Below are 24,879 nucleotides of genomic sequence, written 5' to 3'. Positions count from 1 at the left end.
AACCTAGTAAACATAAATACAATAAACAATGTTGAAATAGCTACTAAAGTTACAAAGTCAAGCACTCAAAATTGCCTGAATTCTGGCCTCCCGTGCAGCCTCAATTCAATCCCCTTGTGCATGGACTGCATGTAATCTTTAATTACCTGGGCTGGTACAGGATACAGGGTGCTCAGGGAATGAGGCAACCATTCAATATTCCTTGGCCTATTCATTCTGTTAGCAGATTCCATTATTGCACTTGTTTGTTACTCCTTACTGGGCTCCTCCTATAAGCCTTCACAGGTCTCCAATACTAATGAAATGGTTTCCACCTTTCAGAAGCAGGGAGGTATCTTTGTACCCATTTTACATGGTGTGCAGAGTAGGGATTTTAAAATGAGGCTAACTTACTAATCAAGTAGTCCATAGAATGTTTATCAACTACTCAATTAGCCAATAAAGGAAGGCCATCTGTTCAGTCCCAGCTTGTGTCCCAGTTTTGGACTAACCCCTGCTGCAGCTCTGCAATTTAAAATGCAGTAGGAGCTAGGTAGACACACTGGGCCTGGCTCCTGCTACATTTCAAATGTAGATGCACAGTGGATTTTGCTCCCGGACCTATTGCAAGCTGGAACAGAGCTGAGCTGCCTTCCCTTATTGACTAATTGAGTAGTCAATAAAAATTGTATTGCTTAGTTGATTAGTAAATTAACCATATTTTAAATCCCTACTCTGCATGCCATGTAAGATGCCTGTCCGCCCAGCTCCCTGCTGCAGCTCTGCATTTAAATGTGGGTAGTTGATAGCATTGACTGATTAAGCTTAGACTTAACAGTTAACTAATTGATTAGTCAACTACACTTAACATCCCTAGTGCAGAATGTGGGTTTGGACAGGCAAACCTCTAACTTTCTTGGGCTTAATTCCCTTGTAGCCATAATATTTTTCTTAATGTAGATATTTATGGGAGGACTCCAGTCATCTTAAAGAAATGTAAAGTTTGGTGTGCATAATGATTCATACATTTAAAATAATCCATAAGGAAAGCAGCAAAGGGAGGAAGAACTAGGGCAAGGTCAGTGCTTAGGGAGACTAACCCTAACCTGATCTGAAGCTGATCTGGAGAAGGAAGAGAGTTGAATGCAATGAATTGAGCCCCAACCTCAGCTCTCCCTAGAGGATTAATACTAACATGTTGGTTCCCTTTTGGCTTGTCTTCCTCCAAGGAGTGCAGGCTGGTGCTTAGTATAAAGATCCAGTTGGCGTGAGAAGGGGGCTCTTTTCAGAGCTGCCATTGCATAGATGTACCTGTCAAGAGCTGACACAGGTACATCTATGGCTGAACTGGAGTATGGACATTCTGGCTCCCCAGAATCCCCTGCCTTTTCATGAGGGCCACTTGCTTTCCTTGCCTGTGAGGGTTTATCCACCCCAGCGCTGGCTGCTCCTTGGGGGTGAGGTAGGGACCTTGACTGACCTTTTCCCAGGCATTGTGTTTCCTGCAGTGGAGGGAAGCAGCTGCACATGAACGGACTCCAGTGGGCTTGTGCTTGAAGGAGGCCTTGAAAAAATCCCCTTCCCCACAAGCAAAGTAGTCCGGGCCCAGAGCTGCTTAAGAGAAGCCCAATTATGTATGGCAGGTGCTAGAGTGAGGAACAGGAAGGGTGAGAGGCTTGTAGGGGTCAGGCCGAGCCCACTGACTCTTTGGGTGTGGAGGGGTTGAGAGGGTGGTGGACGATTCAAGGGGGCTGCCTGGATTGCCCTGGCTCCTGTCTCATTATCTGCTTTCTCCCTCTAGCTCCTGTACCTCCGCATCTGAGAAGGAGATGGGGGGTGAGTGACACAACCATTCTTTGTGTGTCCTGGTTGGGCTCTGCTCTTTGATCCCTTCCTACAACATAATACAGGGTTCTGGTCCTCACGCTCTTGTTGTGCAGGAAGATCTGGGATGTTAATGTTCAGCGGGTGGGTTTATAAACCATGGAAACCCAGGCATAGACCGTAGGGAATCCTGCATCCAGCCCATTGACTTGTGAATGAGCTAGAAGTCATGAAAGTCAGGAGAGATTCCAGAAGGCTGGAAAAGGGCAAATCTAGTGCCCATCTGTTAAAAAAAATAACAACCCAGAAAACTACATACCTCTCACCTTATATGCCAGATGTTTGCAGATGGATTCCTTAATTACTTGCTCTATTATCTTTCCCAACACAGAAGTTAAACTGACTGGTAACAGCCAGCATGGATTTGTACAGAACAAATCATGTCATGATAGCTTTCTTTGATAGAGTAACAAGCCTTGTAGATAAGGGGGGAGTGGTGGATGTGGTATACATAGACTTTAGTAAGTATTTGATTCAGTCTCAATGACCTTCTTAAACTACTAGGGGAATAACACCTAGCTGGGGCTACTATAAGGTGGGTGCATAACTGACTCCCAGTCGTGCTGGAAGGGTATAACAAGTGGGGTTCTGCAGGGATCAGTTTTGGGACCAGTTCTGTTCAGTATCTTCATCGGTGATTTAGATACTGGCATAGAGAATACGCTTATTAAGTTTGCAGATGATACCAAGCTGGGAGGGGTTGCAAGTGCCTTGGAGGTTAGGGTCATAATTCAGAATGGTCTGGACAAACTGGAGAAATGGTCTGTGGTAAATATGATGTTTAATAAGGACAAATGCAAAGTGTTCCCCTCGGAAAGGAACAAACAGTGTCACGCATACAGAGTGGGAAGAGTCTGTCTAGGAAGGAGCACGGCAGAAAGGGATCTAGGGGTCATAATGGGCCACAAGCTACACGAGTAAAGTGTGACACTGTTGCAAAAAAAGCAAACATCATGCTGGGATGCATTAACAGGAGTGATGTGAGCTGCTCTACTCTGCACTGACTAGGCCTCAGCTGGAGTATTGTGTCCAGTTCTAGGCACCACATTTCAAGAAAGATGTGGAGAAATTGAAGAAGGTCCAGAGAAGAGCAACAAGAATGATTAAAGGTCTAGAAAATATGAGCTATCAGGGAAGATTGAAGGAATTGGGTTTAATTTAGAAAAGAGAAGACTGGGAGAGGACATTTTAGCTGTTTTCAAGTATCTAAGAGAGGGGAGGAAAAATTGTTCTTTGGCATCTGATCGGACAAGAAGCAATGGGCTTCAATTGCAGCAAGGGAGGTTTAGGTTGGACATTAGGAAGAACTTCCTAACTGTCTGGGTGGTTATTTCCTCAGGTGGTTGTGGACTGTCCAACACTGGAGATATTTAGGAGCAGGTTAGATGTTACTTGGTCCTGCCATGAGAGCAGGAGACTGCACTTGATGACCTCTCGAGGTCCCTTCTGGTTCTCATATTCTTTGATTCTAGAGCTTGATCTAATGAAAATGAGAATCCCAGGCCCAGGAGACCTGTCAGATACTCCAATCATCCCTAGCCTCTTTAGCTAGTAAGAGTAAGGGGTTTGTTCCAGGGACTATTAGTGTCTCTTTGGCACTCCCTTCCCCTTTGCCAACCCTGCAGTATGTGTACCCTGCCTGTCTCCAGATACCAGCCGGAGAGAGAAGAAATACCGTGCGCATCAGGGGTTTGGGGACCGCCGAGGCGGGGTCATCAGTGCTCGTACCTACTTCTACGCAGATGAAGCCAAGTGTGATCAGCACGTGGACACGTTCCTGAATTGTATCAAGGCCTCAAGTAGGTTCTTTCACGTGCCACCCCCCATAGTGCCCTCTTAGCACTGTACCCTTCCCCCAGCAGTCTGCATCACCACTCATGGGCTGTGGCTCTGCAGGTGCCCTCCTGCTGTGACCGTCAGCACTGTGCGGCTTGCTGCAGGGGAGCAGGTGCTGCTGCAGTCTCAAGAGTAAGCGAAGGGCAGATATGCTGGCTCAGGTGGACTGTTTACATTCCTCCTTCCTCTCTGGCTGGCAGCCATGCTGGATTCTCCTATGCTGCTTTCCTTTACTTGTCCTGGTGTCATGGGCACTTGCCGCCACTTGAGCACGTTCTCTGGCTTTATTTAGGTGGCAGCTCAGAGGACAGCTTTTTGGCCATTAAGCTGACCGCTTTGGGAAGGCCTCAGTTCCTGGTGAGTGACTGACTCATGGTGCAAGGGCTCGCACAATTGCAAAGGGAGAGGTGCTTAGGTTCAGACAGGTTCAGGGAGTTACTTGAAACTAGTTCCAAGTGGCAGATGCAGCAGCTCTGGTGTGAGGGGGGGATGGAGCTGCTAGCCCTATATGAGGGTTTCTGGGACCAGATCTACCTTGAAGAGGTCAGTGCTTATCAGAGGCAGCAGCCTGCCATTTGGGCTCGGTGCGGTGAGCTGGGTGCCAGGCAGGAGGGTCCCTCCAATTGGGTCCATGCTAGGCATATTCTTGTGGGTAATGTGGTGGTGATGCTTGATAGACTCCCTTGGGAGGCCAGTGTCCTGGGACACCTGCTGAGTGTCAGGTTTAGAGATCTTGCTCTTTACTACCAGTGGCCTGGGGTAGTGGGTGGAACCATTGGCTGTTGAGGTCCTGCTCCTTTGGCATGGCAGAGCATTTGGCAGGCTGGATAGCACCTATGGGACGTGATCATAGGAGCCGTCTCTGCTGGTGAGGGGAAGGGGAAGCTCACCCTTGGCTCTGCTCTCCCAGCTGCAGTTCTCAGAGGTGCTGATGAAGTGGAGGAGGTTCTTTCACCAGATGGCTGCAGAACAAGGCAAGGCTGGGCTGACTCTGGTGGAGACCAAACTGGAAGTGAAGAAGTTGCAGGTGAGCTGGCGCTTTCCTATCACCCTCTGCCCCACAGGCATTGTCTGGGAATGAATCAGGGCTGCTTGTGCCCTGGGTTAATCACCCCTGCTCCTGGCTGCTATGAAATGTTTTGCAGGGCTTGGATCAAAACACTGGGGAGGACTGAACTGAGAGAATTATTTCAGACTGTGGGCTGTGCTTAGTGATCACCACGTCTGGGGTGATGGATCAGTTGGGTTTCACCTTCCTCGGCAGGATGCAGATTTAAACTGGTGTAGCTGGTGTCTTCCCTGTAACTTGAAGTCTTTGAACTATGATTTGAGGGAACCTGGTCCAGGAGGTGAGAGGTCTGTTACAGCAGTGGTTCTCAACCTTTTTTATACTGGGAGCTGGCAAGCCCATTCACAAACTTTTGGCAGACAGGCAACATATTCATTTAAATAATGAACATGGAAATAAAAATGTCCATATGCAAATATAATTTGTTGGCCAAAAGCCCTGGCCCCCAGTACCAGCCCTATCTCCTAGAGCCCCCCAACCTTCCACTATCCCCCCCAGTCTCCTGAACTCACCCCCCCAGTGCCAGCCTCCTGTTTCCAGAGCCCCGCTGCACCCAACCTCCCCAGTGTTAGTCCCCAATATTAGCCCCGTTTCCAGAGCTCCGCTACTAGCCCTGCTCCCAGAGCCTCCCCGTGTGTCAGCTCCCCACCTGGACACCCCAGTGTCAGCTGCCTGCTTCTTAGAGCCCCCCAACACTAGCCCTCCTCCTTGGAACTACCAGTGCCTGCCCTGCCCACTCACCTAACCCTGCACTGTCTCCCAGCCACCAGCTGAGCGCTGCTGCCTGGGTTGCAGCTGCTCTAACGCTGCCATGCCAGGCTCCACGCAACCCTCCTGCTGTGCAGCCAAGCTCTTTTCCCCTGCTAGCTGAGAGGCTGGGCAGGACATACCTCTCCCAACAACCATAGCAGGAACAGTGTACCCCAGCCTTGGTTCCCAAAGCCACCACAGCCCGGCAGCCAGACCGGCATTTGGGAACTGCTGTATTATAGGAGTGGGTGGGTGAGGTTCTGTGGCCTGCGCTGTGCAGGCGGCCAGACTAGATGAAAGTCAGTCAGGGAGGAGCACTGTTCTGGTTCCAGGACCAGTGGCCAAAAGTGTGATGCTGCAGCCCTTATAACCTGTGTCCTTTCTCCCCTGTCTCCCCTTTGGGCTTGTTTCTGTGCATTTACCCCTGTCCTTCCCCTGGGCTGCTCTAGGATCCCCATCCCTCTTCATAGGTCTGGTGCACTGTAAATCTCCTGCGATCGATTGTTGCCTCTTCCAAGCAGGGCAGTGGGAGGAGCCCTCCTTTGTTGCTCGTACCGGTGACGTCTGTTCTAGTTGCTGGTGCACATGCTTGCATAGCTCTTGCAGCCATGAAGCGAGTACTCCCTTCTCTGCTGAGAGCTTCTCAGCAGCAGCGGAGACTCCTCTGGGAAGTGCTAGGTGGTGGTTAGGTACTGTTAATTCCACAGGTGCTATTGACTCTGCAGGGGCTGTGCACCTCTCAGCCACCTGGCTGTGTGTCCTGCCCTGGAGCAAAGCAGGTAGCAGCAGGGACTCTGACCAGCTCCTTTCTCATTTCAGGAGACCCTAGCAAGCCTTGGGATTGCAACCAAAGCAGAAAGCCAGCACTGGTTCACAGGCGAGAACCTGGGCGTGTCTGGGTGAGCTCCCTTTGGAGGGTCAGACTGGCTGGAGTTGGGAGAGATGTGGGTGCCATGGAAAGGATCACAAGGAGGCATCCCAAAGACTGTTGGGGAGACTAGGGAGAAGGGTTGTGGCAGAGAGCTTCCCAAATCCTAGAGCAGTTTTTGGGGCAGGGGTTCTAGGAGAGGCAGGCTTTCATACCTGGCTGCTGTAGAAAGTTTTTCATGGGTAAGTAGCTACAGACTCTGCTTCTTTGGCTGAACGCCCCCTCTCCCCATTCTGGTCAAATCGAGCAGCACAAGGCTCTGGGCCATTACTCTAAATGGACTAATGAAGCTGCTGCCAGCGTACCCCTTGGGGAGCCTGCTGGGGTTGGAGGCAGTCTACAGCTTGCGTAGAGCTGTCACTAATGTGATTCTCATTGACGGTAGCACCGTGGACCTGCTGGACTGGAACAGCCTGATTGACAGCCGAACAAAGCTCTCCAAACTGTTGCTCATCCCAAACATGAAGGTGAGTGCGTGCCGCTTTGGGCCAGGGAGAGGCCCCGCAGAAACTCTCCTGAGCAGTAGAGCTCCTTCCAGGTAATGACCTGGGACACTGGAGCTGGAGAGCTCCCTTGGTGCTGTGCTGGGAAGGGGGCATCATGCATCAGGTCCCTGATGTCTTAGCTAGTCAGTTCTAAAACCCCCCAAACAATGGGGTTCAGCCACTGTCACATGGGACAAAATGCAGGACAATGTAGCACTTTAAAGACTAACAAGATGGTTTATTAGATGATGAGCTTTCGTGGGCCAGACCCACTTCCTCAGATTTGATCTGTGGAAGTGGGTCTGGCCCACGAAAGCTCATCATCTAATAAACCATCTTGTTAGTCTTTAAAGTGCTACATAGTCTGGGGTAGCTGAAGCAAAATGCAGGACAAACACGGCTACATTTCTATCACTGTCACATGGGAGGAACTTCTGTTGGTCTAATCCCTTAATTTGCATCCCATTGCTTCTACTTACATCAGTGGTCCAGCCTTAAGCACAAAGATCACTTTTTGAATTTAGTGCAATCCAAGATCTATCTCAAACCCCAATACACTTGCCCTGCTTCCTTCTTGCTCCTTCTCTGAGGGCCCTCCCTGCTCACTCCATCCTTCTTCCCTCCCCCATTCTCCCTTCCTTTCACCGGGCAGAGGGTTGGGATCTTGAGCTAAGGGATTTGGAATACGTCAGGAGCTCTGAGCTGGGCTGGGGAGTTGGGGTGCAAGAAGGGGTTCATGGTGCAGGCTTTGGGAGGGAGTTTAGGTTCAGGGGGCTCAGGGCTGGGGTGGGGCTTGGGTTCATGACTGGGGCATGGGTTTGGAGCTGCTTCAGCTGGGCACTGCTGACCGCAGGAGGCTCCTGGGTGGTGGTGCAATGGGGCTAAGGCAGGCTTGCCCTGGCCTTGCACCACTCCCAAAAGCAGCCACTAAATTCCCACCATCCCAAATCCTGTTGTGCCTCCCCTCCTCTATTCTGTGGAGATAGAATACAAGGTGGAAGAGGGGGCACCCTGACATCAGCACCCCCATCCCTGCTCTGTACCTGCACCACAAGTAGGAGGCTTCTGGGCAGGGCGGGAGGGAGCGCCAAGGCAAAAGGCAGGAGATACACAGCGGTGGTGGGAGGGGCAGCTGAAGTGCAGGCACTTGGAAGCCTCTTGGCCAACCAGTCAGGATCACCTGTCGGGCTCCCAAGATCTACCTGTAGATCCCGATCGACTGGCTGGTGGCCACTGACTTACACCATGCATCATAAAGAATTCTCTCCCCTTGGGGTCTGGGATCTGTAGTCTCCAGCCCCAGGTTATCCTGTCTTTCTGCACCATCACAAAAGGGAGGGCTGAGCAGTTTTCCTTATTGGATCCCTCCACGTATTTGACTGTAAGGACCTGGGTTCCTGACCTTTCCATGGTGGTCAGTGTCACTAGCTGGGGAAACGCAGAATCCAGACGGCCTGACGGGAAGAGAAATCAGACCTGTCATTTAAGCATCACTTCAAGTTGGAGATTGCAAACTGGATATGAAAGAGAAGCCATTGGGAAGGACAAGCTGAATGCAGAAGGACTGAGCCATTCAGAAGACAATCAAAGAGTGAATTGTTGCCTGATCTATTGATTAGATTAATTTGTTTTTCCCCCGTTACCACATTAGAATTTGTTAGCTTCCAGTCCCTGGTTTAGGCCCAGTACTATCAGTTCCTGCTTTAGGAACCTCAGTTGCAACACTTCAAGAGACTATAAATACAGCCTCAGAGGGGTAGCCGTGTTAGTTCGTAACCTTAAAAACGAGTAGTCCTGTGGCACTTTAGAGACTTACAAAAGCTCATGATTCTATATATTTTTGTAGGTAAAACCCACCACCGATGGTGAGTTTTCTGAAGATTTACCAGGCATTGTTTAGGTCCTTAACTCAGTTTTGCTTTTTATAAAATACAATGAAAATGTCCATGCTTCTTTTAAATCATTGTTCTTGGGTGGGACTGGAGATGAGGGGTTCAGTTTGCAGGCTTGCCTTGGGGAGAGAGGACTACCCCAGCCCCCTGTCACAGAGCAGCTCGGGGCCAGGTGAGAAGCACCTCTCGATGGCACTGCAGAGGAAGGGGTGCATGAGCCCCAGCTGGGACAGGTCCACATTCATCTACCATCTGCGTTCCCCAGTCAGAGGGACGAAGGTGCCACTTCCCCTCACTCCCTGAGGAATGGGAACAACCAGCAATATTCGTGTGTGAATCAGGGTGAGGAGCTTCAGCTCTCCCATCCTTCCTAAGAGACACATAGAAGGTGGGAGGCGTGGGGCTGGAGCAGTTCCTGGTGAGCCCTCAGCCATCCTCTTTCACTTATCAAACAGAATCACTAGGTATGGTTTTGAGAAGCAATCCCATTCCACGCACATCCCATTGTCTTGGCACAACCAAACCCTGACCTTGCTTTACATTATGATAAGAGGAAGCTGAGTACTGAATTTGGTGGTCCTAGCTCTTACTGTTTAGGAGTTCTTGAACAAATAGACAAACTTTCTCGTTTGTATAGTTGATACAGTTTGCAGAGCCTCTAGCCCTGTGAGGCCGCTAGAGAGAATACAGGAGCTGAGCATCCCTAGACTCCCACCATCCTTTGCAAAACAGCCTCAAGTGTTAGTCGTCTTACTCCACGTGGTCCTCACCCCATGATGACATCCTGGCATCTCTCAATCCATAAAAGCTGAGGTACAACTTGTGTTATGCCAACACCACTATGCCAGTGCATATTCAGGAATGGTGTTGGCCCCCTCTCCTTCTTTTCTGGTCCTCCCCATTCTAATGTTGTGCCCTTCTCACAGAGGCTATTAATCCTTTTATCTCAAGCTTGTTAGTATAGTCAGATAGTTCCCCTGACAGTCTTGTGATCAGACATCTACTGATGTCCATGACTAAATGTATCCCAGCCTGGTCTCATGGTACAGATTGTACCTCTAAAAAACAACATTCTCTGGTCTGGCAACATCTGTGGTCCTGCAAATTGCTGGACCAGATTGCCCGGGAGCCTAGGGAGGAAGGAACAGGGGAAAAACAGGGTCTTCACTCAGCTGCAGGCAACACAGGACTTTGGGCTGATGTCAGGCAACACAGGACTTTGGCAGCCTCCAGAAATGCTGGGCTAGAGCCCTGCAGCACCCTTCAACAGCAAGAGTCTGGGGCCAGAGTCCTTGGGCAGCCTGTGGTAGGGTGATGTCCTGGCCATTCTGGGGTGGCCTAGGGTGACTTCAGAAATTTCTGAACTGGCCCCTGGTCAAAAATTATTGCCCAACCCTGGTCTAGAAGATACCATCAGAGATGCTTAGTTTTGCAGTTCTCTAACTGGATTGTGTCTCCAGAGAGCCTGCTTGTTAACAGCAAAAATATTTTGAAATACATAAATACTATATAGAAGTGAGAAATATTAGATCTCAACCCTATTGTCCTTCTGCAGATTTGTGTAGGGTGTCAAATCCTTCTCTCTAAAAGTGCAAAATTTCAATCAGTTCAATAAATAGAAGATTGTTGGGGATGGAATAGTAGAGGGACAGGGGAAGAAGTCTAGAGATCAATGTGAGAAGGGAAGGACAGGCAGTAGAAACAAAAGTGAAACTAAGTAGCATATTCCAGAAGTCTCAAAGCCTTCCTGAAGGTATCCTTCATTGATTTGAGATCTACTATACCATTCTCTCACTAGAAGGGAAAACCTATAATGGCAGCTGGCCTTAAGAGGCCCAGTTTTGGAATATTTTAATGAAGCTCCTCTACCTGTGGTTAAGACAGGCATGCATGCAAAATGCAAACAGTTCAACAAAGAAAGGCAAGGCCTGGTGGCCTGAATGAAGAAACATCATGAATGAGAAGTGTTCCTTCTCAGGAGAAAGCTGCTGTTGAAGATGGTGAAAGGAACATGTCTGAACATGCAGCATGTTCAGGTTGGTAAACTTTTTATTTCATTCTCTTTTTAAGGACTGCCTGCCTTCCTTCTGGACTAGTCTTGACTACTTATGATTGATTAAAAAATATAATTGTTGCTCTCATTTTTGATACAATTGTGATTAAAAAGAAATAGGTGAAGCAGGCATTTCTTCCTTTTTACAATTTCACCTTTTAATTAGTATTGCTTGTCAATGAATGCAGTGAGTAATAAATTAACAATATGGTAACTAAATAATTTCATTAAACTTATTTTGTTTAGGAGAATCCATCCTCAACATACAGGATTCTGAAGAGTATCCACCTTCAAGATCACCATCATCGTATATCGTTTGAGTTATCTGCCAATGATAGGGTTTCAGTCACATTATGTATGCCACATAGCCACAATCACCTGTAAAACAAAAAACTTATTAAAAAAAAAAACCTACCATAGATGATGTGATAGGAACCAGCTGATTACACAATGAGGTAATTGATTAAAAAATTGCCCCATTTATTTATGCAACAAACTCTCCTTTCTGTGTGATTGACAACCTGCACTTCATTAACATGGTTCAGTCACTAAGACCAAGATGCAGTCCACCCACCAAAGTAGATACCACAAGCAAATTGCTGGATAAAGTTTATGGAAAAAAATGGAGCGGTGTACAAAAAGTCTAGAGTAAAATTGTTAACTTGAGTATTGATCTGTGACGCATTGTCCACAGTTATCCCATTGTATGTGCTTGTGTGACAACAGAAGGGAATGTCTTCCTTGTAGAAACAATTGATATATCAGGAAATGTACACAACAGCAGAATACTTAGGAAAAAGTAGCAGTGAAAGCTCTGAGAAATTCAGTTGTCTAGTTTCTAGCTTGGTCAGACAATGCTGCCGATGTATCCATGGTGAGAAGAAATTTACGGGAGTCAAGATAGTCCCCAGCTAATAACATAGTTACAGTACTCCCTTGATGCACCTTGTAGCGAAAGACATCAGTGTTTCAGAAATAAAGGCTAATGTTGTTATGGAAGTATTTTGCCATTTCAACCTCTTGGCAGTAGCTGTTCTGGAACAAGTGGGAGGAACCAAGTTAATACTCCCACAAGACGTGCAATGGAACTCAGCAGTGGATAGTTTTGAGCACTATACAAGGAGTGGCCTAATCTCATGACAGTTTGTGAACAAAATTGTGAAAAAGATGGCACGTCACAGCCAAAGTTCTCAACATGGGGCTTAAGAGAAAAGCTGACTACCCTGAAGCCTATTTCTGTGGCCTGGGACACAAATGCAGAGAAATAGCTGTTATATTTCTGATGGTGTTAAAATTTGGAAGGAACTGAGTGAAAGCTTAAGAGAAATATGGAATGCTGAAGTTAAAATTACAGGCATTAAAAAAATGAATGGGACAGGCACTAGTTCTAGCTCATTTTCTTGTAGATATTCTCTGTACCACAATCAGACCTTAACTGCTGAAGAAGAGAAGGTGGCTACAATATGGGCATCCAGCAATCATCTCTCCATAATGCCAACTATAATAAACTTCAGAGCAAAGTGTGAACCATTCCAGAAATGTATTTGCTGATGGTGTTTTAAAGTAAAAGCGGCGAGGAGTCCTGTGGCACCTTATAGACTAACTGAAGTGTTGTGGGCAAAGACCCACTTCGGCAGATGCATGTGCTGTTTTAAAGTAGTTTCCCAAAGTGGGCAATGGCCCTACTTTGAGAGAGCTAATGGGCTGCTTGGGTTTGTTTACTTAATGGCGCTGCAGAGCCTTGTGGCGCCCATTGGCCATGGTTTGCCGTTTGTAGCCAAGGGGGGCCACTGGAAGCAGCAGCTCACGTCACACAGTTTGCTGTGGCTCCTCTTGGCTGCAAACAGCAAATCATGACTAATGGGACCCACGAGGTTCCATGGCTACTGAGCCAGTAAGTAAACCTGAGCAGCCCGTCAGCAGCAATGCTGCTAAGTCACACCAGTCAACTGGTGGAAGTCACTCAAGCACTAGGGGTGTTAGACATTGGGTAATTGAATAGTTGTGTAACCGTGTGAATTTTTATCAGTTACACGACTATTTGAGTGTCACCAGGGGCAGGGCCAGCAGCTTGTGCCTCCCAGCCCCCATGCTCAGGGAGCCCCCTGCTACTCCGTGCTGCTACCTCTGGTATAGAACCAGCAGCACAGGGTGTCAAGTGGGAGCCAGTCTGCAAGGGGAGCCTGTTTAAAAACCAGCTCCCTGTGCAGACCGGTTGCCTGCCACCCCGGCCTGTGCTGCTGCCTCAGATACAGAGGCAGCAGCAGCCCCTGTACACCTGGGTCTGAGCTCCCCACAGATAGAGGCTGCTCCTGGGATGTGGAAGGGGGTGGGCAATTCTGCCAGGAAGCAGCCTCTGTCTGCAGCAGCCCCTCTCCCCGGGGTGGGGGGGGGATGTGTGGTCTGAACTCACCGTAGATGGAGGCTGTTCCACCTCCCATAGAGCAGCCTCGGTCTATGTGACGAGGAGTCCTGTGGCACCTTATAGACTAACTGAAGTGTAGGAGCATAAGCTTTCGTGGGCAAAGACCCACTTCGTCAGATGCATGACATGCATCTGACGAAGTGGGTCTTTGCCCATGAAAGCTTATGCTCCTACACTTCAATTAGTCTATAAGGTGCCACAGGACTCCTCATCACTTTTGCAGATTCAGACTAACACGGCTACCCCTCTGATACTTGACACCTCTGTCTGTGGTGAGCCTTGGCCTGCCACAGACAGAGGCTGGTCCCTCGAAGCAGCTCCTGTCCATGGGAGGTCTGAGCTCCCAACAGCCAGCCTCTGCTGCTGCAGACAGAGGCTGTTTCATGGCAACCTCCCCCACCCTTTGCAGCCCCTCCAGCAGCCTCTGTCCTTGGGGAGCTTGGACCCCCATGGACAGGGTTTGCTGCCAGAGACCAGCCCTTGTCCAGGGCGGGCCCAGGCTCACTGCAGACAGGCTGCAGTGTGGGAAGTGAAGCAGCTTCTGTCTGGGGAGTCGGGCCTGCCTTTACGTCAGTCTCCCTCCGCTGCCTCTAATAGAGGTGGTAGCAGGGGCACAGTGGGAAGGAGGCAGTACAGCAGAGCTGGTGCTGGGGGATCCAGCTTTGAAGCTGGTTTTCTCCCATTCACTACCATCTCCTGCTCTCCCCCGCCATGCTGCCTCTGATACAAGGGGGTGGGGTAGGGGGAATGCATGTAGTGGATAAGGTTTACCAGTAGCCTAAGCTTATCAGTTAATCATATAGTTGACAACAGGATGACATCCCTATTAAGCACTTGGATTCAGAGACTGAAGTGATAATCTCACTTTTAACAACAGTATTTGCTTCTGCTGGTGTAGAAAGAATATTTCTTCCTTTAGGCTTTGTCTACACTGCAGGGTTTTTGCAGAAGAGCCGCAAAAGCTTCTTGCACAAAAGTAGGACGCAAAAGCAATGTGCTTTTGCATACGTGTCCACACTGCATGGACGCTCTTGCACAAAAAAGCTCTGATGGCCATTTGCAGAATGGCCATCAGAGCACCTGTGCTTTTTCTGATAGGCGCTCTGCACAAGAAACCCTTGAGGAGCATCCACACATGCCTTTTTGTGCAAGACCTGTAGCGCAAAAGTTATTCCTTGTGGGGAGAGGAATAATTCTACCGGCAAAAACCCTCTGTCCTGTCAATTTACTGTTTTGGTCGGGGGGTTGCACAAAAATGCGCTTGAGACATGGACACTCCACCGGTTTTTGCACAAAAAACATGTAGTATAGACATGGCCTCAAACTAACTCATTCCAAACTGAGAATGCATTTGGGTCCTGAAAAAGCAGGAAAGTTTTTCTTGTCCAGATTATGAACAAACAGGAAAATGAAGGTGATGTCTGAAGAAGCTGATATTTAGGTTTCTTATGTTGAGTTGGTTGACTTAGTCAGTTTAATTTTCATTTTAAAAATTAAACTATTTTAGTTAAACAATTTTAACAAACCTGTTTTTAAAAAACTTGAATGTTTAATTAAATTCAAATTCATATGCTTGTTTTGTTAGTTTGCTGTTGAAAGAAAAAAATCCAGAATTCATTGTTTTAATGAAATAAAGCAGTTTAAATGTCTGCATGGTGATTCTCTTCTTAATACCGAACGGCAAGAAAATCCTCCAAATATGAATGATTACCCTATTGTATTGGAGATGGTTCACCTTCCAATGACTTTGTAAATATCTGCTTGTTATCTTTGGTAAATGAAATAACCAAACTATCATTAGTTTTACAGCTCTAACAGAAAATGAATCTGAAACTTCTCCAAAATAAATCAGTTTAAAAATGTTCTAAAAATGAAACCTACATCTGTCTCTGAGTTGTGAAGAACATGTATTACACGTTTAGCAAGAATGTAGTTTTATGTAGAAAACCATGATTAAATCAAGGCTTGATCTGAGGAAGTGGGTCTGGCCCTCGAAAGCTCATCACCTAATAAACCATCTTGTTAGTCTTTAAAGTGCCACATAATCCTGTTTTTTGTTTCAGCTACATCAGACTAACACGGCTGCATCTCTATCACTATGATTAAATCAAGTCTTCCTGAATAGTGACTTAAATCATGACTTGAATCAACTCTAGTCCTTTCCTATTTCTGTCACGAGGGTGAAAGCCTAAGCTTCACTCTGCTCCACAGCATAAACCCTGGACTTGTGTTACACGGCCGAAGGTGGCTGTAGGCCACCCTAGAGGACTATGGTCCCTCCTTGACAGAACACTTGAGTTTTGGGATCCTATCTGCTCCTGCCAGCCTGACATTCCAGCCTCTTTACTATGACCCCAGGCGGCTGGCACAATCAATAAGCTGCCCTGCATGGCTAGGCTGGAGCAGAGTTCTCTCTCAAGCAGCAACTTGTGGGGCTCCTTCCTGTTTGCCAGGCCCTGCCCTGTACTGGCTGCCATGTTCCCAAGCACCTCACCTTCTACACCTCTTGTGTTACATCTGGGGAGCAGCAGCTCCAGCTCTGAGTCTGAGTCTGACTCAGTATCCCAGAAAAACTCCACCACTTTCAGGGAACACATCTGCTCCTCCGCTTTTTTTCGGGGGGGGAGGCAGAAGAGCAGATGCGCTCTTTTGGAAGCCCCGTCTTCCTCCTCCCACAAGGAAGAAGGACTCTTCCAAAAGAGGAGGATTTTCCGAAATTTGGCCCAGTGTAGAGAGGCCAAATTTCAGAAAAGCCTCTTCTGACAAAACTATCAGGAAGAGGTATGCAAATTGTGGAGCACGTTTTTGTGTACTGTTTTCTGGTAGATCATTGTGTAGACATAACCTGAGACTGCAGAGGCACAGGGTTAGTGAATGGGACTGAACGGCTGTCCCTTTGTCCGGGACCCTGCTTCAGTAGACCTCCTCTGGGCCCTCTACTGCACTTTGATGCAGGCATTTTGGCACTTGATGCCTGTCTCAGGTGCCTGCACCCTTGTGTGAAAATGGGAAGCATGTGGAGAGCTGCATGGGCTCTCTGGGTTAGCATTTGTCTTGGGTGAGGCTTATGGCCTGTGATGCACAGGCTGTAGCCATAGGGCATGGCTCTGAGATTGTCTGTGGTGCTTCTCCTTTCAGAGTGGCCAGCTGGAGCCTCTGCTCTCGCGCTTCACTGAAGAGGAGGACCTGCAGATGAAGCGGATGCTACAAAGGATGGACATCCTAGCCAAGGTTGGGAGCAGCCCAGCCTGCATTGTCATGAGGGTCTGAGGAAGTTCTCATTCCCTGTTCTCCAACCCAGGGTGAGGCAGAGTCGACACTGGCCAAAGGATGCGGCAGGAGGACCTGCGCACCCATGCTCCAGTATGGCCTCAGTGCTAGAAGTCTTTGGGGCAACCATGGAATTGCTTGTCCAGCTCTGTGACCTCTCCCTGTTCAGTACTTTGCTAGGGTCCCTGGGCTCCGGGAAGTGCTCACAGTAATCGCTGGCCTGCAGGTGAGGTAGACTTACCAACTGCCAGACCCCACACAGCAACAGATTTAGCTTCCACCTGGCAGGACTTGGTCACTGCATGTGGCCTAGCCTAAGACGTGTTTGTCCTCTTCCAGAGAGCCCTGGAACTAGAAGTGAGGCTGATGGTGGACGCTGAGCAGACCTACTTCCAGCCAGCCATCAGCCGGCTCACCCTGGAGATGCAGCGCAAGTTCAACACGGAGAAGGCTGTCATATTTAACACCTTCCAGTGCTACTTGAAGGTGAGGGTCTTTGCCCAGTGCCACCTGGAGGCTGGGGATTTAGGGTCCTAGATGCAGCAGTGACAACAGACCTCCAAGCAGTGGTGGCAGGCAATGGGGTGGAGATGTCAGCTGTGGGAGGTCTGCTTGTGAGGGATCCAGTTCGTGTCAGAAGAACCCCATGGGCAGGCGTGGAGCATTGCACCCCTTCTCCCACTGGACAACATGTCTGTGGAGCACGCGACTCTTCTTGGCCACACATGGCCCCTGCTCCATCTCTCTGCTGCAGGAGGCGTATGACAATGTGACGATAGATGTGGAGCTCTCTCGCCGGGAGGGCTGGCACTTCGGGGCCAAGCTGGTCCGAGGCGCGTACATGGAACAAGAGCGGGTTCGAGCAGCCCAGGTGGGCTATGAGGATCCCATCAATCCTTCATATGAGGCGACCAGTGAGATGTATCACAGGTAGGCGGGCCAGAGCTGGAAGAGTGGGATGAGGAGGTGACGTGCTGTACATGTCTCTGACCACCTGTGATCTGTCTTGCAGGTGCCTGGACTACATCCTTGAGGAACTCAGATACAGCCAGGAAGCCAAAGTGATGGTGGCATCGCACAACGAGGACACAGTGAAGTTCACCCTTCGCAGGTAGAAAAGCTGCTCATGGATGTGGCAGCGGGGCAAGAGCACTGGGTGCACAGCCTCAAATAGCAGTGGTGGGGCGTGGTTGCAGCAAAGCAGCTGTGTGGGAGCCTAGGCTGGGGATAGCAGGTGCGGCTGCCAGATGGGATTGAGGGGTAGCAGCCAGGGGAGCTGACACTCACCGGGCCCCTGAGCAAGGTGGTGGCTCTGCACTCCCAGAAGGGTCTGGACCTAAGGGTTGAAGGGGGAAGAGCATAGGAGCCAGTCTTCAGCGCTGTCCAGAATGTGCTGCCAGGGGCTCTGGAGCACGCCATACAGCACTCCAGCAGTAATTTATAGGGTAACGGTTGCAGCTGGGTTTGCCAGGTCCTGGGGCTGTTGCCGCCTTTCCTCCTGTCCCCCTCAGCAGACCTTCTGGCAGCAGAGCTGTGTGGGGTGCTTGCACAGCATCTGGCTGCACTAGTAGCAGTCACTGGCCAAGGCTGTGGAAAGGGGCTAGGAGGAAGAGCACCTGTGCATTGCATGGAGCTGAATAAATGGCACCTTTCTGTGCAGTTCAGAGAGTAGCCCCAGAAGCACAATTGAGTTGGATCCCTCAGGTGCCCAGCCAGTAGGAGATCAGACACTTGGCGGAAACAGCTTATGGGAAAGGGATTTTGTTGCTTGCTTCAAAGTGACCTTTCTGGCTTGTGGGTGTAAATGCGTTAGCTCAGCCCACCACTGAATGTCAGAATCTTGCGTTCCATGTCCAGTGTGGGTAGAAAGGCCAGCAGCTGTGGCAGAGCCGCTCAGTACTGTGAACATGTATGAAGATGTGCTGGGCTGTAGGCTGTTCACGGAGCACTGTGTGCTGGGTGGATCCACGAGTGATGGCATGCAATGGTGCCAGGAAAGAGCTGTGCCAAGCACTCTGAGATAATAGGCACGAGTTAAACAAGCTCTGCCATGCTTCTCTTGCAATCTGCTACTGCTGTGCCCTGTGGAAAGTCATTAGTCCAGGCCTATAGGCAATAAACTTTTGGAAAAGGAACAGAATTCCTTGGCCAGATGCTGCTTTGGTGACCCTCCAGTTCATGACAGTCCGTCTAGTGTAATGTTTCCTGCTGGGCATCTCCTGGTGTGACTCGGTGGTTGATTCCTTTACAGAATGGCAGAGCTGGGCATTCATCCCTCTGAGAACAAGGTGTACTTCGGGCAGTTGCTGGGCATGTGCGACCAGATTACCTTCCCTCTCGGTAAGTGCCTGGTGTGTCCCATTGGACAGGGTTCACTGTGCTATCGGCGGTCATGGTGAGAATAGAGCCTTCTTTTTTTTTAAAAAAAAAAGCCTCTGGACAAGCTCCCCCTTGTGTGACTGCTACAGATGAAGTCATGGGGTAAAACATGGTATTGAAGGGTACTTCATATGCTGCACATTCTTCAAACAGGTGGCTCCCATTGCCCAGAAATTGGCCAATGGGATTGTGCTGGGGGTGGGAGCAGCCCGTGGAGCACCACTCCCTCCTCCTCGGACTCACAACTGAGAGAGACACGGCTGTGGCAGCCACTTTTCTGAGTGGTGTGGGAAGGGTGCTGGACATGCAGGCAGCCTGCCAGATGTCACCCACTGCATCCGCAGGCTGGATCTAGTGGCTTGGCAGGCCAGATCCAGCCTCCAGGCCATATTTTGCGCAGTCCTGGTGCAAGGAGACTGGAACTCATTGCTACAGTGTAACATGAAGGCAAAGAACTTAGCCACATGCAAAGAGGAATGGACACTTCTATGGGTAACATATAGCCAGAGGAGTTAAGTTCAGTTTAAAAACTTCCCAAAAAAAGACTTCAATCCTGCTTCTGGGCTGGAGCCTACCAACTACTGAAGGACTCCCCTGGGGGCAGGTGACTATCCCATCACCCCATTGTGAGGGGTCATGCACCTTGTCTGAAGCGGGGTACTGGCCCAAAGCTCTGATGCAGTCTGGCATTACCTGTAGCTGTGCAGGCTGGATTGCAGGAGCTCTGATGCACTTGCTTCTGGGGTCTCCCACTGCTGCTTCCTGTGACATGAGCCGCTTCTCTCCAGCTTCCTCATGCTCAGAGGGACTCCCAGTTCTCTCCACCACACACTTTGCATCAAACTCTTATTTGCCCCTCGGAACTACTGCTGCATGATTCAGACCCATTCTCCATGACTTCATCTTCCTTCAGATCCCTTTATTGGCACCTCCAGAGCACTTCCAAGATTGTCCCCTTTCCCAGCAGCAGCTTGGGCCTGTCTTGCTCTCCATTGCTCCACCTGAGGTGGTCTTTGCACATCCCTGATCGGAGCACAAAAGAGGCCGCAGTCAGCTTAGTGAACGTGGTGGGGTGTGAAAGGATTGAAAAGAGATTGTTAGCTGATTACATAGGTGGCTTTTTCCCATTGGGCTGGGGAAGCACTGCCTTGAGGCAAGGGACGTGAAAACGAGACTGCTTTCTGCAGCCATTAACTTTCCAGAGGTCTCAGAGGAGAACAAGCTGCACTAGATGCAATTCCAAAGTCTGACTCTGGGCAGCCAAATCCTGAGTTGGTGTAAACTGCTGTACCTCAGGAGTCAGAGCAGTGGTGGTGATTTGCCCAGGGTATCCTATAAGTTACCTTGCTTTCTTTCTCCAGGGCAAGCAGGTTATCCTGTCTGCAAGTATGTTCCCTACGGCCCTGTGAATGAGGTGCTGCCTTACCTGGCCAGAAGGGTCCAAGAAAACAGGGGCTTCATGAAGAGAGCCAAGCAGGAACGGAACCTCCTCTGGAAAGAGTTCAAGAGAAGAGCGATCACCGGCAGCCTCTTCTGCTATCCAAGCCACTAAACTGCCCTGCCAATGGGGGGGATATAGAACTTCTGTGAGGCTGCAGCACATGTTCCAGATCAGCAGACCTGGTGGCTCTTAATGGAACTGCTGCTGTTTTCTCAGTTAATCTTTTCCACCAACCTCCGTCCTCCATGCAGAGGCTTTTTCCCTTGACAAAGACATTGTCTTGTGCATTCCTGTCTGACCCACACCAGTAAACCTCCAGTAAACACCTCTGCCTGCATGCCCATGTCACTGCCCCTGCTGTGGTGTTTGTTCAGCACCAGCCTTTTCTTCTGGTTGTCCTAGGATATCATTACTCTTGGGAATTTAATCTGCCTGCAGAATGGCCCCTGGATAAAGGCAGGCTTTGGGGGTGAGCAGTAGGACTCACAATCACATCATTGCAAACCATAGCCACTAGCGTAGGCCTCCAGCTTCCTGGTGCTGGCAGGGTCACACTCCTGGTGGCTGGGAGAACGAATGGCAAGGGCCAGGGATCAAAGGTTGTCATCAGAAAGCAGTTGTAGATGTAGCTAGGGAAATGGAGGCACAGAACAACTACGAGATCTGTCCAAGGTGACACCAGAAGGAAGTTGAGGCAACAATGGTTCTAAGGCCAGTTACTTCACCACCCCTTTCTCCTGGGCTGGGGATTAAGTGTTGGAGTTGCACTGTGAGGGGCATGACAGGGCCGGTAAATTGTCTGATACACAGACTTGAAGAGCTTGAGCTGGATTTCGCTCAGTCTGGGCCAAGGCTCCCTCCAGCTATTCTGAGGTGGAGCAGTGACAGAGCAGTCCTAGCTCTTTCAGGAAGCTGAACTCCAGGACATGATACCTGCAAAAATACCCCCATGCCTACACCAGGCACGACCTGCGGACCTTGCACTTTGTGCTGGTCACTGGAGCCCAGGGGCCTGCCTAGCTGATGGAATGTGTATGTAGGGGCAAAGTTAGGTGAGCAACAATAGCAGAGAATGCCAGGGGAGTGATGCCTCTCTAAGCTGCTGCTTAACCTACTGGAAGCTGTGAACAGTCTGTGCAGTGGGAGCCAAAACAAATGGCCTTACTCCCCTGGCCTTTGGCTGTGTAGTTTGTACATCAATCTGTGATACTTCCCTTGGCCTGCAACCTAATGAGGAAGAGTGGGGCACTGTCTGCATCACAGGGAGAAGCACCTTTTCCTGGAAAGATTAAATTGGTGGAGGGGAGTGGTTCAAAGAGAGGAGGAGAATGGGCTGTTACCACAGGATTGTGGTTTTTGGGCATGGTCCAGGAGCAGCTGTCTGCACTGCTCAATTTTTTTTTTTTTTTGGATTTGTAGCTGATTGCGGTGATACAGTGGGTTTGGGGGGGAAAGAGTGTTAAATCTACCAGTGTTCCTGACTCAGTGTCATTGTTTGTTGTGCTGGTGAGTCTGAGCCATAGGGGAGAAGGGGTAGCTCCTCAGTTTGTTCAGGGCAGGCTTAGAGCAGTCCTAGCTGGGACTAGCAGTCAAATTTGATGAGTGAGCATTGTTACATACCTCTTAGCAATCCACTCCAAACCTTACTTGTGATCCCCTTCTGCCTTCATGTGCCAAAAAGGGAGTAGCTCAGAGGACAGGGGATAAGATGTAGGCTGTATTCCTTTCTGGGGGACTAGAGTCCTGTACAGCTGAAAGGTGTGTAGCAGGAAGGCACTAAGCATTCAAGCTGCTGTTCTGCATCTTCTTGAACTGGTGTAGCACAAACAATCAGCCGACCCCCTTCAAAATGGGTAGTTATGAGGCCCATTGCCACTGCTTGCACCTGTTCCTGAGGCATACATGATCCCGCAACTGCAGATAGGATGTCTGATCTTCCCTGCTGCAGGCCAGAGAATTCTAAGGTGCATCTGTTTGGAACATGCACAGGAAAATACCTGCAGGCCTCCAGCATGCACTGGCTAGTTGACAAGCTGCCAGGCAGGGTATAAAACAAATTAATGTGGAAACAGTTTCCTAGCTCTTTAGGCTCTTCCCTTTCACGCAAGGGAAGCTTTAAGCAGCTTTATTTCACTAAAAGATCAGATGTTTGCCCAGCTGCCTTTGACAATGCCTAAGGGAAGGGTGAAAGCAGGTCTGGCACTTGATTATCCTGCTGCAGGCTTTGGGTAGCCCTCTCCCTGAAAGATATTCAGATAGTCCTGCTGCAATGTCCAGGAATACCACTTTCAATCATTCCCTCTCACGCTTTCTGCCATTAACTCATCTCTTACGCCTTCCCCCACAGTTCACAAGTCTTCAAGCTAGGTGCATCTTCCCCTCCCCCCCACACCCATAGTAGTTTTCACCCTGAAGATGAGGCCTATTTAAGTCTCTACTGTATGGTTTCCCATTGTCAAGGGCTCACCCACAGTGCTGTCTAATGTGGCTGGCTCAGGATGTCTCAGTGTTGTGGCTGTGTGAGTCCCAGGATGCTAGAGACAAGATGGAGGCGATAACACTTTCTTTGAACCAACTTTTATTGGTGGGAGACTAGCATGAAAGCTTATGTCTCGGGGTGTTAGAATGCATCTCATGATCTGTGATAAATCCCTGATGTACCAGCTCCAGGAATCCAATGAATGTGGGACAGTCTTCACTGGTCTTTAAAACAAGAGCCAGTGTCTAGCTATGCTATGTGTGGAGAAAAGCGGAAACTTGGCTTTTAAAGGCTCCCAAAGGTGAATTGACAGACCTGATCTTGCTTTACAAATTGCAGGATTTTGAAGGGCCTGACTTGTAATTCATGATTTGGAACCCTGGGGGTTCACAGTCTATCAGCAGGTGGTATACAAAAGTTTTCTTGTAAAATAATATTTTCCAAAGTGTCCCAACTGTGACCTTTTGAAACACATTCCAGGTGAAAGTACTAGCTGAATTTCACCCAGATTAGGGCATATAGTATGTATCCCTCTCCCCAATTAATTTTTTGGAGCACATTTACTATTCATATTCATTTGCCCCTCTAGCAGTGTTCCCTCTAAGCTGTGTGGCAGCACAGATTCACAGCTGATTAATTAGCCCCACCCAGTCAGTCTCAGGGCAGCTTAGAGCAGTGTTTCTCAGCCCATGGTAGGAGTACTTAGGGGTACTTGAGAGAAGTCTGGGGCATACATCAACATAACTAGAATTTGGAGGACTGAATTTTTGTTGTAAGTTTTACAGCGCTTTGTTACTTTTGTACTTTTTACACTCAAATTTCATTGCCCACCTGGCTGCGATTAAGTTGTGTAAAGAAATGTTTTATAATGTTAGAAAAAAATTGTCTGAAAACTGTAGGTACTGGGGGTACTTTATAAAAAAAATGGCTGAGAAATACTGGCTTAGAGGGAACAAGTCTGCAGTGGCTACTGCTATAGCAAACTAGCCACACTCAACCTGCCAAGTAACCACATATGGCTAGTGGCTAGCATAGCAAGTTGGACACCACAGATCTAGATGGTGCTATTCACTTAGTAATCCAGGGTTTAAACATGGTTTAATGTAGCCAAATGCAAAGACCTAAGAATTGGGAACATAGCTTTTCATCCTGTTAGTGTGATCTGTCTCCTGAAAAGCAGAGAGAAATGTTCAGTGAAAACACTAAACGTGCTCTGACTGCAATGTAGGGGATCGGAAGCCTATTGTGACCCTCGCATGTTAAGCAGAGGAACATCAAGCAGGAGTAAGGAAATGAGATTGTCAGTACATGATGTGAGCAACAGTATTATAAGGTAATAAATCCAGATAATGTTTCCATCAATAATTAATCCACTGCTAATTCCGTGTAAAAATTGTTATAAGCACACTAAGGCTGCACAATGAAATGCTAAAGAGGCAGGAAATGTCTAGGCAGCCTTAATTTCACCCTCTGATGTGAGCACTGTGATTGTTTAACATGATCACATATATTGTTCCTGCAAAATCCCCGCCTGTTCAGTGTACAGGATGGACTGGAAGTTGAGTGAATGAGGCAGCTGAAAGAAATTTATTTTTATCCTCTGGCAGGAGCCCTGCCCTTCCAGTCTGCTGTATGCCTGAGTGAGGCTGAACTTGTCCAATACCATACACTGGAAGTATAGGCAAGATGCCTCTTATGTCTGATTCCTTTGTGACATGAAACAAGGATAAGCATCCCCTGTTTTCTGTCCAAACCATGTAGCGTTATGCCTGCCCCAGGACTGGCTATTCAGGCAGATGTTCTCCAGAGTAAATTCCTCTGAGCATTAGTGCTTCTGCCTTAAAGCAAAGACTGTAATATAGTCCATAATAAATAAAACACTTAGGAAATAGAGCAGTGTCCGTTGGAAGAACCCAGGGTTCACCACCATGATCCATGTAGGCCAGTGGCCAGGAATTGGATAGAACTGAGTCAGAACATCGTGACAAACGGTTATATATACATCATAA

General features: G+C 48.7%; 1 protein-coding gene and 1 long non-coding RNA gene across 2 annotated transcripts in view; both read left to right on the top strand.

The window, feature by feature from the left end:
* PRODH (proline dehydrogenase 1) overlaps window positions 1–20,736 on the top strand; it is a 38,091-nt gene extending 17,355 nt beyond the window's left edge. The window contains exons 3-14 of the mRNA XM_075898222.1: window positions 1,781–1,815; window positions 3,513–3,662; window positions 3,992–4,056; window positions 4,610–4,726; window positions 6,338–6,417; window positions 6,832–6,913; window positions 16,440–16,532; window positions 16,911–17,057; window positions 17,326–17,501; window positions 17,584–17,682; window positions 18,823–18,911; window positions 20,312–20,736. Of these exons, the coding sequence (XP_075754337.1) occupies window positions 1,781–1,815; window positions 3,513–3,662; window positions 3,992–4,056; window positions 4,610–4,726; window positions 6,338–6,417; window positions 6,832–6,913; window positions 16,440–16,532; window positions 16,911–17,057; window positions 17,326–17,501; window positions 17,584–17,682; window positions 18,823–18,911; window positions 20,312–20,502 (1,324 nt within the window). The 3' untranslated portion in view covers window positions 20,503–20,736. The remainder of the gene's footprint in view (window positions 1–1,780; window positions 1,816–3,512; window positions 3,663–3,991; window positions 4,057–4,609; window positions 4,727–6,337; window positions 6,418–6,831; window positions 6,914–16,439; window positions 16,533–16,910; window positions 17,058–17,325; window positions 17,502–17,583; window positions 17,683–18,822; window positions 18,912–20,311) is intronic.
* LOC142818477 (uncharacterized) lies at window positions 7,219–11,372 on the top strand. The gene is made up of 2 exons (XR_012895959.1): window positions 7,219–10,859; window positions 11,123–11,372. It is a non-coding gene; the product is annotated as an uncharacterized LOC142818477 (long non-coding RNA).
* Window positions 20,737–24,879: the final 4,143 nt, after the last annotated feature.

Source organism: Pelodiscus sinensis, chromosome 15, assembly GCF_049634645.1.
Source record: "Pelodiscus sinensis isolate JC-2024 chromosome 15, ASM4963464v1, whole genome shotgun sequence".
Lineage (NCBI taxonomy): Eukaryota > Metazoa > Chordata > Testudines > Trionychidae > Pelodiscus > Pelodiscus sinensis.
The sequence above is the reverse complement of the archived record's forward strand: the minus strand, read 5'-3'. Positions and strand labels throughout refer to the sequence as shown.